Genomic DNA, 14,263 nt, shown 5'->3' on the forward strand with positions numbered 1-14,263 from the left:
ATCATGTCATTCTCCTTTGGAAAGATATCTGTGGACTTTGGTCAAAATACAGGGAGCGGTTGGTGTCAACAGACCACAAGCCATGCACTTGGAGAGTGTCTTGCTCAACCTGAAATTCCAGCCGGAGTTGCTAACCCTTGCAAGAATCAATCAGCTCTTTATTTGGGAATATATGGAATCATAGAGGATGTGGGATGGTCACTTTTACTGATCTTCATCAATAAATTAATATCGAAAGACTCTACTAAGTAGGTTTGCCATATGGTGTTTCTAAATATGGTGAGTGCATTTAAGTAAGTGGAGTGGGTCACAGAATTGGCTGGTAAATCGATGATTTTTTTGGTATTTCCCACACGTATGATTACTTCACAATATGCTCTGCTTTCCAGCGCACGTGGCAGATTGTCGAGAGCGGAGAATGACCACAGTGGTGCAAACTGGATGACATCAGCCGAAGAATGTTAACATTTTAAGTTTGTGCCATGACCTGATCAATCATAAGTACTTGTTCAGGTGTGTATATTCAGCTGTTATTTGTGTGGTTGTGCATGTGAGGGAAGCTTCTTACAACGGGGAAGTTTTTTGGTACAGGTTGTGAAACTCTAGCAAGGGGGCAGCATGCTGAGGAACAGCTGGAAATGAGAGTTTGTGTGAGAGGCTCCATTCTCTCTGCACCAAGCTGTTGCTCCCTTGTAAATTGCATCTAAAATGTCAGCTTATTTTTATATAAAAAATTACAATAATTGTAAAATAAATACAGAGCGTTTATTCAAAATTAAATAAATAACAACAGAAAGCACAAAATATATTTCACTAATAAAACATGAGAGACAAATAGAAAGTCCTTGCATTGACCTAATTTGTCCTGTGGTTTTAGAAAAGTACACTTGAGAGAGCGGGACACGGAGAATTCAATACTGGAATAAAATTGAACATCCAGCTGACCCGTACTTTGGCCCCCGGGGGGCGGATCATTCATTGTGAGGCAGAGATGATATTTCAGTGAGATAAGGGCTTATTATTAAACAATAAACAAACATTAAATAACAATGAATAAAAAATAACATTTTACAGTCCTTAGAAAGTACTAATGAGGTTCTAGGAATATTAATCCTATTGTTTTTGGCTGTCACTCATTGTTTTATGCAATGTTTAGGTACTGTTCCTCTCCTTGAGGCGATTTTCAATCTTGTGTATAACAACTTAAGGTAAAGATGAGTACACCAGGTAGGTCATTCAAAGTTTGTGAGAGGGATGTATTTTGATTGAACACTTTTAGTGCAGGGAGGCTACCAGGTGTGAGCTGTCTACACCTTTACCACAGAGAGGATGCTAGTTGTGAACTGTCTTCCAGGCTCTCAATCTCCTCCACCACTTCAATAATGGCTTCTGCCTGGTCTTGGTGGAGCACATAGCTAGCGTTGGAGCGGAATTTCTCATGGAGTGATTCTTGGCTGAGGGGTTTTCTCCAGTGTCCATAGAAGGTGTCACATCTTCCGGTCACGATCTCTCCGCTGTCCAGGAGCAGCGCTACTTCTCCGTACATCCTGTCAAAGTTAGCCACATTGTCCTCAGGGTGTTCCACCACCACCTTCTTCAGTAGGTTAATGAGGTCAGGTCTCCTGAGGCTGTCCTCACTGAAGGAAGAGATGCCCACATTCCCATCCAGGAGGGCTGTGCAGGCGTTGAACTGGAAGGAGTGTCGGGCCTGGTGCTCAGACTCTGGGAAGGGTCTGTTGATGTACTTAGAGACTGGGACCCTCAGAAGAATAGAGCGGATGGCAGCGGGGTTGATGGAGCCCATTATATTGATGACTCGGTTTCTGGCTGAGATGACAGCGTCTGCGACCCAGTGCATGCCCAAGTGAGCTGGGAACCTCTTGAAGGCGATGTCTTGTTTCTCCAACAGAAAGCTGTAATCTTGATCTGGCACTGCCAGGGGCGAGGGCTGGTAGTCACCATAGAAAGCACTGAACCCTGAGCAGCCGGGCACATCGTCCAAGATGAGTGGGTTGGCTTCCATTCCACGGGCAGCTAAAAGTGCTGCTTCCATGCCAAGGCGGGTGGCGTTGCCAATATGAAGAGGCTTGGCAAGAGTCGCTGCATTGGCCATAGGTGCCCCTGCCAGAGAGGCGGCGATCGCCAGAGCATGGGAACATTGGTCTGCATTCAAGGAAAGAAGTTTCGCTGTGGCAGCAGCACTGCCCATAGTGCCAACAACAGATGGTGGGTGGAATCTGATTGGAGATACAAAGAACAGTGTCAGACATGGAATAAGGACAATAGAAAGATAGTTTTGTATGGATAGTACTAATAATAAGTGTGAAGTAATGAAAGCATGTCAGACATGTACCATTAATGCCATCATGCAGTGAGGAGGCATTGTCAATATGCTAAGATCTAATCAGGCACTCAACATAAATATATCATCCAGTTACAGTGAACAGAAAAATGATCTTTACCATGTTTACATTGTGTGCGCTATACACATACATGAATCTGTTTGCATCACAGGTTCTTCTTGGGGATATGTCTGCCCTCTATGCACATCAGGCACAGATCATAACATTACCACCTCTAGGGATCTCACTCATAACTCATGAGCTATTTCTACCCTATTTTTTTTTAGCATCATAACAATGGCCTTCAGATACTGCAGCCCCCTGAGGGCATTCTGTCTTGGTCATGGGATATTAATGTCCTTTGTGGGCATCACACATACCTCTTGGGGATATTGCTGGCTTCATTGGAGAAACGCATTAGTCTTCCTTGCACCTCGATGCCTACGTTGAATGCCAACAGGAAGTCTGAGCCGCTCGGTCGGGAGCCCACGGGGAGCATCTGGGAAGCCGCCATGAGAGCCGGCAGCACAGCGCCCGAGGGGTGAGTGGCAGGGTGCCAAGTGTCATCGAAGTCCATGGAGTGAGTCTGTAGAAGAGGATAAGAGGGTTAGGAGGTCCTTCAAGAAGAGGACCAGGAAGTAATGTTAAACAGAGAGATTGTGTCATCAACCTATGGAAACAATTTATAGACATAGAGGATCCATATTTTAAAATGTTGTTTATTGACTGCACAATTGCCCAATACTGTCTCTTTACAGAAGTGGAAACAGACAAGATTGAACACTGGAGTAGACAACATTAAAACAATTCTCAGAATTTCACCACTTTTAGTCTACGATTGATAGATACATTGATAAGCAGCTGTCAAATTCCTTACCGCCACTCCATTGACATATGCAGCCAGCGTGGGAGGGAGTCTCATTCTTTTCTTTCCGTACACAGAGCTGATCGCAGACAAGGAGAACATGTCCTGTTGGAGAGAGAATAAAGTGATGAATGAACTGTGCTCCTAGACACCTAGTGGAGGAAGAAGGTAACTTGTTAGAGGATGGGTTACTCAACTCTAAACACATCTCATACCTGGAGGGGTCTATTAGGAGAAAGACAGGAGCAGGTCAGGGATCTCCATGAGCAGGAGTAGTGTTCCTGAAGGACAGCTGTGTGTGAGATCAGAGGTCCCCATGTTTATCTGCTTACCCTAGATGATACTCGCTCTCCTGGTATTCTCTCGAAATATTAACTGCTTAACATCTGCAGGGAGCTTAGGGTGTGATTTGTGAAAACTCAAGGTGGATTTTATGACTTGGTCTTTCTCTCTTCTTACCTATTATTTCAGGTAGCGGGTCACACTGTTGGTTTACAGGGTTATTTAATGGGTGGGGAGTCCATGGTGTGATGCTTGGTTAGATCCAAGACTCCGATAAGCAGGTAAAATCTTATGGTGATACTGAACAACTAAAGTCTGAAGAGATTCTGATTAAGGGATGGTTTGATTCATGAGACGTTGCGTTTTTTGCTGAAGTTGCCTTTTCCTTTCGAGTATCTCACGGTCATGCAAATTTTCTGGGTCCTGATAATATGTTTTAATGGTGGTGTGTTACAGGTTGTAGTGTTTGTTTTGCTCCCAGTCTCACTTTAACTGAGAGGGCCCTTGGGAGATGGTCCCCTCTTCTGATATATGGGGTTTTAGAGGACATGTACTTCATGGTGTGCTTTCTGGTTTGGACCCTGCCTCCCTTTAAAACATGGACTCCCGAGGATATTATGGCATAGTTGGTTTTTAATGGCTGGGTGGTGAATAGTGGGTGTGCTTGTTGTGGCCCATGTCTCAGGCTGGATCAGAGAGAGATGGTGATCAGCATAGGTCTAGAGGGGTTTAATGGATGATTGTTGCTTTGGAGTTGTATGGTGTATTTCATGGTGCGGTACTTGTTGCCACTTACATGGCAGGATCACAGGAAGATGGTCACACTCTTGGTCTAAAAAGGTTTTTTTTAAGGCTGTGTGTTGCATGGTGTGGTCTATGGTGTCTTCCATGTCTCCTCCTACCTGGCAGGATTACAGGGAGATAGTGCACACTGTTGTCCTAGAAGGGATTTTTATGGATGTGTGTTGCAACGTATGTTGCCTGATGTGTACCATGTCACCTCTTGTCTGGCAGTGTCCCAGGGTGATGGCCACACTGTTGGCCTTTAAGTGTTTTTATGGATGTGTGTTGCATAATGCCTTGCTTGGTATGTTCCATGTCTCTCTTACCTGGCAGTATCCCAGGCTGATTTTCACACTGTTTTTCTAGAGGGGAGTTTTAACAGACGTGTGTTGCATGGTATGTTACTTGGTGTGCTCCATGTCTCTTCTTACCTGGCAGTATCCCAGGGCGATGTTGAACACATGGGTCGTGCTTCCCACCAGTCCAACCCCGATGCTGTCCAGGATCATACGCTTGCTTCGGTGCCGCACAGCTTGGGACAGGTGATCTGCCTGGACTCCATGTATGAAGGAAGCAAAGCTGCTGGTGACCGCCTTCTCCAGGGGGCTCCCCTCCAGCGCTACATGAGAAGAAGAGACAGGATCAGAACTACTGGCACTCTGGGTTGACATGAGACATGGGTCCAGAGTTGCCGGACCAGAACCAGATCATGTGTATATGGGACAATCATTACTCAGGACCCTTGGAGTGTAGACCCATAGAAGACTCAAGCCAGTGTGAGCGACACCAGAACCTGTTACTGGGCCCAAGTGATACAGAGCGGCATCAGAGCAGGGAGAGTTACACCACAACCAGTAACTGGGCCCAGGACATAAAGAGTGGTCTCAGACCAGGGAGAGTGACACCAGAACCAGTAACTGGGCTTAGGACATAAAGAGAGGTCTCAGACCAGGGAGAGTGACCCCAGAACCAGTAACTGGACTCAGGGCATAGAGAGAGGGCTCATAGCAGGGAGAGTGACACCAGCAACTGGACCCAGGACATAAAGTGAGGTCTGAGATCGGCGGGGGGGGTGCCACCAGAACCAGTAACTGGACCCAGGACATAGAGAGAGGTATCAGACCAGGGGGAGTGACGCGAGAACCAGTTGCTTGACCCGGGACATAGAGAGAGGTCTCAATCCAGGGGGTTGACACCAGAACCAGTAACTGGACTCAGGAGATAGAGAGAGGTCTCAGACCAGGGGCAGTGACATCAGAACCTGTAACTGGACCCAGGACATAGAGAGAGGTCTCAGACCAGGGGCAGTGACATCAGAACCTGTAACTGGACCCAGGACATAGAGAGAGGTCTCAGACTGGGGGTAGGGGGTTAACACCAGAACCAATAACTGGGCACAAAATACAGAGAGACCTCATACCAGGGGTTGTGAGTGCAGAGACACTTACCTTCCACTGCCGCTGTGTGCACCCGCCTGGACACCCTGAGGATGGCCTGTGGCTTCTGGAAGAAGAAAGAGAGTGACATTAGCTGAGTTGTTGCAGTGCATCAGAACATGGAAAGGAGAGGGAAGGGCTAGAAGAGCAGAGGGCAACGAGGCTCAGAAGGGAAAGAGGACAGAGAACGAGAAATAACAGAGGAGAGATTTGAGGGTGGTGCCTGTTAGAGGCTCCAGTCTGTCAAGCTGCAGTCCAAGACTGGCAAATGAGAAACTTCAGTCTGGCCCATGGGCAGTCCCAGCTTTGCATAAAAGCATTCCTAGGAGGGCACCTGCCCTCTCCCAGCATTGCACATAAGACGTCACTGTCTGCCATATCAGCAGTTAACGCCTGGTTTATAAACAGCCCTAGACTTGCATATTGGCTGCAGGCTGGCACCGTAGACACTCTGTCTCAAGGATCAAACCTGGTCTATGTAAACAGCGCCGCTAGCGCTTTGAATAGCACCTGGGATTTATAGGCACCACTCTGGCATATGATGCCAACATCTGGACACACATGTGATGTCAGCACTCTGATAAATTATGCCAGCACCTTGGCAAATGAAGTCAGCACACTGGTATACAATGAAAGTACCCGGCACTATAGGAACCATACTGGAGTGTTATGCCAGCACCTTAAGTTGGCATACATCTGGTCACAGCACTCTCACAAAGGATGCTCGTCTTCTGGCCTATGACGCCAGCGCGCTGGGAGATGTTGCCAGCACCTTGGCACATCATGTCAGCACTTGAGGTGGTCTGTGTTCTGGTGCGGGCACTCTGGTGAGATGTTGGCACCGTAACAGTGTGCTTATGATATCAGTTTGCACAGTATGAAACTGTTCATCTTGCTCCTGTCATGGGAGTGAAGTGGACAATGTTCCCTAGGGCACAGTGTAGCACCAGTGTTTACCAAATGGCACAACCATGTCATCTGGGACCCCATGTATCTATTGGCACAGACTTCGGATCGGCTAAAGTACAGTGTTATTTTGAAAATTCCCCTCAGGGCTGCCTGTAAAGACAATGGCTATTTGAAAACGTTGTGTATCGTGCACTATTACACGTTGTGAAAGAAGAACTTACAATCCAGTCCCAAACCCCTCTTACAACAGACCTTAATTACCTAAAATGCTCCTGTTCTGCTCACGGTAGACATGCACATTCATATCATGAACAGCACAGAAACACATGACTAATGGACTCAGAGCAGACGATAGAAAATCACATGATGAGGTAAGAATAAAAGGTGCCATCCTTTTATTCACAAAGGTTCATTTAAAAACGGAAAAGCATTAAAAATATACGTATAAAAAGTATTTTAAAATTACGAGAATGCTAACGTGAAATAAGAGACGAGTAAACGTGTGAAAGGAGTATTATGGCCATGTACATCTTCTAATAAGTGAATGCCCTCTCTGCTCTATTTTAAAATAAATCTCTCTATGAAAACAAATTGAATTTCGAGATCTAGAGATTGGCGTTCAACCAATGGAAACAAACGATGCCCCCAAACTGAAGCAAAATACACAAATCCAGCGGTTACAGCTGCGAAACCCCGACGGCTGTAGCAGGGGCTCACCTGGAAGGCGCCTTGAAGCATGTTGTGCACTGATGTCTGCTGCTGTCCTAAGTGAAGTTTTCTCTGGTGCGTCAGTCAGTTTCTGGAGAGGTCTCCTCTGTCTCTGCAGTCAGTCTTACTTCCAAGAGAGGTCTCAATCAGTCGCTGTCTTTCGAGATAGATGTTCTCTGTCCACCTGGGAGGGGTCGTTTCTGTCCCTGTCCTGGGACAGTCCTTCGCTCTCTCTCCAGTGCTGACAGGAAGGGGCAGGTTGTGCCTTTAGTGCTGGCAGGTGTTGTGTCTCTCTCCAGCCAGGGGTTATATACGCTTAAGGGGGAAGTGACCTCCCCTAAAAAAGCCCTATGTAGTGACATCACTAAAAGGGGCGGGGCGAGGTGTAACCTGGGGCAGGCATCACCCTCTGGGAAAGACCAGGAAGACCTCTTGGGAATTCCTGCCGGCCATATACTGGAGAAAAGAACAAAGGTGGGGGAGGGGCCTGTGGGAAACCCCAGGAGACATCCCAGACTGCTTGGGAGTGTCCGCGAGCCCTCCCCTGGCTTCCCAGGATGGCGGATGGACTTAGATAATAGTGACGGTGATGTCAGAGGGCGTGTGCGCGCGCTGAGATGTATAGCTCCTCTTCTGTATGCTTCTAAATCTGAGCATATATGTATGTATAAATGAAACCCCAGGACACCAACCGTCCGTAAATTTCACGGACCGCCCGTTATTTGGGCCTCTTGTCCGTTGTCCGTTGTGAATTCCTTTACGGGCGCCTTTTGTCCGTAATTTGGGACATCAGAGTGATCTGGCCGCCCCCCTGCAAGCGCCTTAGAGTTCTGTAACTCACTGCAGGGGCCAGCTCGCGCCCCTGCAGTGATCAGTGGCCTGCAGCGCCCCCTCGCCAACCTGACACAGATTACTATCGGCCCATTATCATCTGTATGTCGGCCTAATTAGCCCATACAGAATGATACTGGGCCTCTCTGCAGTGACGCATTTGCTGTGTCTCCTCCTGCCCCAGACGAAGGCATGGCATTTTTCTTTGGTTTAGTGGCTGGGGTCAATTGAAAATCCAGTTGAATAAAAAAAAAAGCCATTCTTTATAAATCCTGTTGAAAATGGGTAAAGAAACATTTTAAAATTAAGCAGGTAAGTGGAAACCAAATTAATAAAAAAAAGGGGGGAATATTTTAGCAACATTTATGAAACAGCGCGAGCTGTAGAAGCATTTTGAAATGATAAAACAGGCACATGTCGGTTGTAAGGGGTGTGTTGGGTGCATCACACTGCTTGCTTGTGTTTTGTACATTAGTATGCCCCTAATACACCTTGGGCCGTGCCGGAGAGGGAAGTTTAAGGAAGAGTTTGTTTAGTGAAAGTAATTTCAAATCGGCTTTTCACAAACCTCCTGGATGTTTAAAGTCACAGGTTGAAAGCCGCCCAGCTGAAAGGAGATTTTTTTCTTGGCATGCTGCCGTATAAGCGTATAAATTCCAAAACCAAACTTTGTTAAAGCAATACAGCATGCCAAACAAAGCATAAAAGGCAATAAATGCAACTATTAAAATGAGTATTGGAAGTCCATTTCCTACAGTCTTTGGCATCTTCTACTTTCAGAGTTCACAGACCTCTTTGCAATGCTGAATTTGAGAATGTCCCAGAGTTGGGCACCAGAACTTTAGTAGATCACCTGTTCTTCAAAGAAGAATGTGCCTTCATGATCGCCCTGATGATTGTGAAAGGCCATACAGTCATACATGTTGCATGAAAGGACTGCTGCGGGCAGCAGTATTGCTTATTGTGAGGGCCACTTGAGTGTATTTCAAGGATGTCACTATTACTACAGTAAAGGAGCGGCAATAATGCCCCCGAGCCATCCCCCTGAGCCCCACACTCGCAAGCGGGAAGAGACACTAACTCTCCATTGGCTGATTTCAATCAGGGTGGGCTGGGTCAGCACTCTCCTAGCCGCACACTTTTGACTGAACCATTCTGGCTGACCGGCATTGGTTGGTGTGCAGGGTCAAACTAGGGCAATCTGGCAGTGGAGAAGGGCTGGCCGGACAGGTCAGTGTTTTTGTCTGCTTTTTGGCCTGTTTTAATGTCTGGTGGGCATGTTGTTCTGCTGATGTTTCTTCAGAAGATCAAAACTGCCCCACTTTGTAAATATGGACCCCTGTTTTTTGGCTATCTGCTTCGCTGATGGGAGCCACTTTTATTCCTGATGCCTGGGCCTCTTTTCTGTCCCAGTCCAGTCCTGTTGATGTGGCCAGATATAGATTTAGAACCACAGTGAAAACCAAAGGGACTACTCAAGATAAACCAGGGCAAACAAGTAAACAATCCATTTATACATGTTTTCATTTAAATCTGATATTTGTGATTTATTTTCTATTATAAATGGTGAACTACAGATACCAGGATGTAAAGAAAAAACAGCAAAGACATTAAGAGCCAGGTTTTCAGCTTCTTGCAGGACACGAGAATTGAATTGGAGGCTCCGACGTGGAAGGGAGGTTGTTCCGTGCTTTGGGGGTTACATGGGAGAAGGCAAGGCCTGCGGCTTGCTAGTGAGAGTCTGGCTGAGTGGAGGTTTCTGGGAGGTGTGTAGAAGTGTGTGTTGATATTCAGGTATGCAGAACTGGTTTTGTGAAGTGCTTTGTGTACGTGTGTGAGCAGTTTGAATCAGGTTCGTTTGTTGCTTGAGAGCCAGTGTAGTTCCCTGAGGTGAGAGGTGGTGTGGGTGCGGCAAGAGAGGTTGACTGTTTTAGAACTTAAAATTATCATGTCTTTGCTTCTCAAGGAGGGCCTCCATGGGCAGCTGGGTGCAGGTGCTGTACAGCATCTGTGCACTACCGCAGACTGCACTCATCAATTTATGACATAGAGCAGGCGGACACATTTATGTTCAACTGTGGACAAAAAGGGAAGGTAGTTTATAGCTGTTATTGACCTTAAGCCATGGCTGTAGGGAAAGAACACAGGTACTGGGAACCTGGACAGCAGGGACCCAGTACACCTGCATCAAAGCCAGGCAAAATGTGGGGAGGGGCAGTTGGGGGGTACTGCACCGGAAACCCAGTTTCTTCTGGCTGGCCACTTGGAGAACTGCACTCTAGTCCACCACTAGCGGTCCCATTTAGCTATATTCTACGCATGCTGCTTTACATCTCACAATGGCACTCAGATATGAGATGCTAGTAACTAAGTCCACCCGAGCAGATCTTCCTGACCACTTTTCTCACCAAACATGCCTGCTCAGGACCATGAACTGTAAACAAAATATCAGACTGTACAACCCAGTGCAGTGACCATATAAATATATCATGATCATATGAAATACCACAAAAAGACCTGCACAGTTGATCAAAGCTGCGTGCCTACCAAAAACAACATGAAATGCACGATTGTCTCAACCTAATAGAAACTATTTTTGACTTGTACTTGTGTTGGTTGTCTATTTACTTATGTAATATTGCGCGACCTCCAGTGATGTGTCTGTAAAACTTACCTTTTGTCTAGAATTTTTGTCCTGAATTTTGACCTTCAGTCCTGATTTTTTGTCCTGAATTTTGACCCTTTGTCCTAAATTTTTACATTCACCGTCCTGAATTTGCAACCATGCCAGTTGGTCACCCCAGCAGTGATAATGCTAATAATAATGTGCACAAAGTTGGTACCCATTACCTAGCAGTGACAATGCAGCTGTTTGGGTTTTGAGAAGCGCACATAGCACGTTAATGCTACCTCACAGCGCCACTGGATAAAAGGTGCACGGAGAACGGTAGTAGAGGGGGTCGGACCGGGTGGTGCACACGTCTGATGGCGATTAGTGACCCAAGGCCTCAGAATGCTGGTGAGATGTAGAAACCGAAAGAGCTGCTGGGGCCGGGTGTGGAGTGAGACACCAGTGGTGACTAACCCGGGCCCACTCCGGCTGCCCCACCCTGACGGGCCCCAGATTCACCCACACTCCGGACTCACTCCGGGTTCAGCCCATACTACGGATTTACTCTGGGATCTGCCCACACACTCCAGACTCATCAGCCCACACTGTGGATTCAGCACATACTACGGACTTACTCAGGGTTCGGCCCACACTCCAGACTCATCAGCCAAGACTCACTGCGGATTCAACAAAGACTCACTTCGGATTCAGCCCACACTCCAGACTCACTTCGGATTCAGCCCACACTCCAGACTCACTACAGATTCAGCCCACACTCCAGACTCACTTCGGATTCAGCCCATACTTCAGACTCACTGCGAATTCAGCCCACACTCCAGACTCACTACGGATTCAGCCCCCACTCCAGACTCACTTCGGATTCAGCCCACACTCCAGACTCTCTTCAGATTCAGCCCACACTTAGACTCACTTTGGATTCACCCCACACTTGAGACTCACTGCGGATTCAGCCCACACTCCAGACTCACTTCGGATTCAGCCCACACTTCAGACTCACTGCGGATTCAGCCCACACTTGAGACTCACTGCGGATTCAGCCCACACTCCAGACTCTCTTCGGATTCAGCCCACACTCCAGACTCACTGCGGATTCAGCCCATACTGAAGACTCACTTCGGATTCAGCCCATACTGCAGACTCTCTGCGGATTCAGCCCACACTTCAGACTCACTTCGGATTCAGCCCATACTTAAGACTCACTTCAGATTCAGCCCATACTCCAGACTCACTGCAGATTCAGCCCATACTCCAGACTCACTTCGGATTCAGCCCACACTTCAGACTCTGCGAATTCAGTCCACACTCCAGACTCACTGCGGATTCAGCCCACACTCCAGACTCACTTCGGATTCTGCACATTCTCCAGACCCACTTAGGATTCAGCCCACACTCCTGACTCACTGCGGATTCTGCCCAGACTCAATCCAGATTTACTCCAGCCGCAGGATGCCGGAGCCAGGGACGGCACCAGAGCCCCTTCACTATTCCATTGGGATCTTGTCCATCTCTGTAGGTAGGACCTACACTGCTTCGTTCAAATAGCGCTAAAATCCGATTGAGGCAGGCAAGCGCTTTGTGAATGGAGAGTCCTGGGTTCTCTTTAGATGAGGTGTTGGGGAATCATATTAGTGTTGAGTTGCTTTCTGAGGCCTAAGAGAATGGTTTAGGATGGGTTACGGGTGCCGGTATAGCTGGCGAGAGTCAGTGACATGCTATCTTCCCAACTCAGTGCGACTGACTGTTTCATCTCTACCGGCCTTCGGAGGCAGAAGCGTCTCGGGAAGTCTTGTGTCCCCTATAGCTCAGCTCATGTCTGAATACAGCCATGTAGGCCGCTTTTTCGCAGTTCCTCACCTGTAACCGATCAATATTTAATATTGGAATAATAAGGTGAACAGGTGTTTCCTGGGTTAACGGGCGTGCTGCCGAGATCTGAAAGGAACAGGTGTGTTTGTGTCACTGATGTCTTTGGTGTGTATCCGGCTCCTCCCAAGATGGGAGAGAGGCTAGGGTGAGTGAAAGTTATCATTTCATGTCTGTCTCTGTTGTGTTTCCAAATTCCCTCCTAAAGAGGGACCCTGGCAGGCGTGTGTTTTATTTATCGCTGCATCATGGCAGTCTTTGCTGTTCTTCCTGGCTCCATCCTGCTGGCAGTGACGTCATACAGCTCCTCCAGAGCCACGCCCCTCACCCCCAGCACATCCGTGGGGATCCTGCTGGTCATATTGACAGCTCTGCTGGGATATACAGGTGTGATCACATGCGTGGGGTTCAGGGGAATTAGGGAGGGACGCACACGGCTGAGACTTTGTGCGACAGTGCCTAAAGACATCACGATTGCTTCAATGCGCTCATGACAACTCGATATGGGAATGTAGTGCTTGAAACTAATGCTAGGTGGAGATGCCCAGAGAGGAAGTCTTCCCTCGCCCACCCTGTGGGAGGGCCTCAGGGTCATGAGTGAGAAGAGACCCGTTCTTTCGTAAAATGATAGGAAAGTAAACATGTCGAAAAACCTGCGGCCTGTTCTGTGGGTTAATGGGGGGCAAAACAAGTGCAGTCTAGGAACTAATAAAGCCTGACCCCGGCTCTGGCTGAGATATTGTAGAACTGGTAAGAACTATCGGCTAGGGAAGACAGGAAGTTACATTGATGCTGACCACACCCTTATTCTTTTTCCATTTCTCGATCTTGTTTCCACCTCTTCTTCTTTCTTTTTTCTCACTTCCAGTACTTTTATCATTCCTTTCTTTCAATGATTTTCTTTTCCCTCTTTAGTCACTTCTCCCTTCTGTCTCTCTTCCTCTCTCTATCTACTATCTTTATCTCATTCCTCACACTACCCGTTTCCTTAGATTATTTTTTTCATTTACTCAGTCTCTCTGCCTGTCATTCTCTCTCTCCTTTCTGCCGTCCATCTTTTTATTCCTTTGCCACACTTTTCATTGTATAGTTTACTTAATTTTTTTATTTACTTTTCCCTTCTCTCTATTTTTTCTCCTCTCTTTGTTCCTCCTCTTTCTCTTCATCACTCCTCCTTTCTCTTTTTCCATCCTCTCCCTTTTATTTGTCTAATTTTCTTTTTTCCTATATTTATCTCTCTCTTTTCCTACCTCCTCTTTCTTATTTTCCTCTCTCAATCCTCTTATTAGCACGTTGTCTCTTGTTTCGTTGTCTAGTTCCCCTTTTTAGGTCTCGGCCTGGCGAAAGCAGCGCAAGCGCTGCCCTGCCATGCAGTGGCCTTTTGGAATCGATACGATTTCAGCCAGAGGTGCAACTAGAGCCAAATTTCTGACCTACTTGCTGTCAGTTTACCACTGTAATGTATGACTACAGTGCCCAGCGTGCATTGGGATGGTCCTGTATTAGGATCCCACTGTGACCTCTTCTTGGGTGATAGGAATATGTTACTCTCTGTCTCATATCCATCTCTACAGTTTTGACTAGGACGCCAATGTCACCTGCCCCATGTCAT

General features: G+C 47.1%; 1 protein-coding gene across 1 annotated transcript; it reads right to left on the minus strand.

Moving 5' to 3' along the window:
• Positions 1-767: 767 nt before the first annotated feature.
• LOC146789080 (cis-aconitate decarboxylase-like) lies at positions 768-7,727 on the minus strand. The gene is made up of 6 exons (XM_085629983.1): positions 7,335-7,727; positions 5,721-5,775; positions 4,704-4,891; positions 3,220-3,312; positions 2,723-2,928; positions 768-2,237 (listed from the first exon to the last, which is right to left on the minus strand). The coding sequence occupies exons 1-6, from the start codon at positions 7,353-7,355 to the stop codon at positions 1,316-1,318; spliced, it is 1,485 nt and encodes a 494-aa protein (XP_085486109.1). The 5' UTR covers positions 7,356-7,727; the 3' UTR covers positions 768-1,315.
• Positions 7,728-14,263: the final 6,536 nt, after the last annotated feature.

This window comes from Triturus cristatus, chromosome 10 (genome assembly GCF_964204655.1).
Source record: "Triturus cristatus chromosome 10, aTriCri1.1, whole genome shotgun sequence".
NCBI classification, from domain to species: domain Eukaryota; kingdom Metazoa; phylum Chordata; class Amphibia; order Caudata; family Salamandridae; genus Triturus; species Triturus cristatus.

Excerpts from the sequence above, each read along its gene's own strand:
- LOC146789080 (XM_085629983.1), bottom strand. The coding sequence starts at position 7,355 with ATGCTTCAAGGCGCCTTCCAG. Across the intron at positions 5,776-7,334 it reads TGCTTCAAGGCGCCTTCCAG|AAGCCACAGGCCATCCTCAG; the intron begins GTGAGCCCCTGC and ends TTCTTCTTCCAG. Across the intron at positions 2,238-2,722 it reads GCCAGCAATATCCCCAAGAG|ATTCCACCCACCATCTGTTG; the intron begins GTATGTGTGATG and ends ATCTCCAATCAG.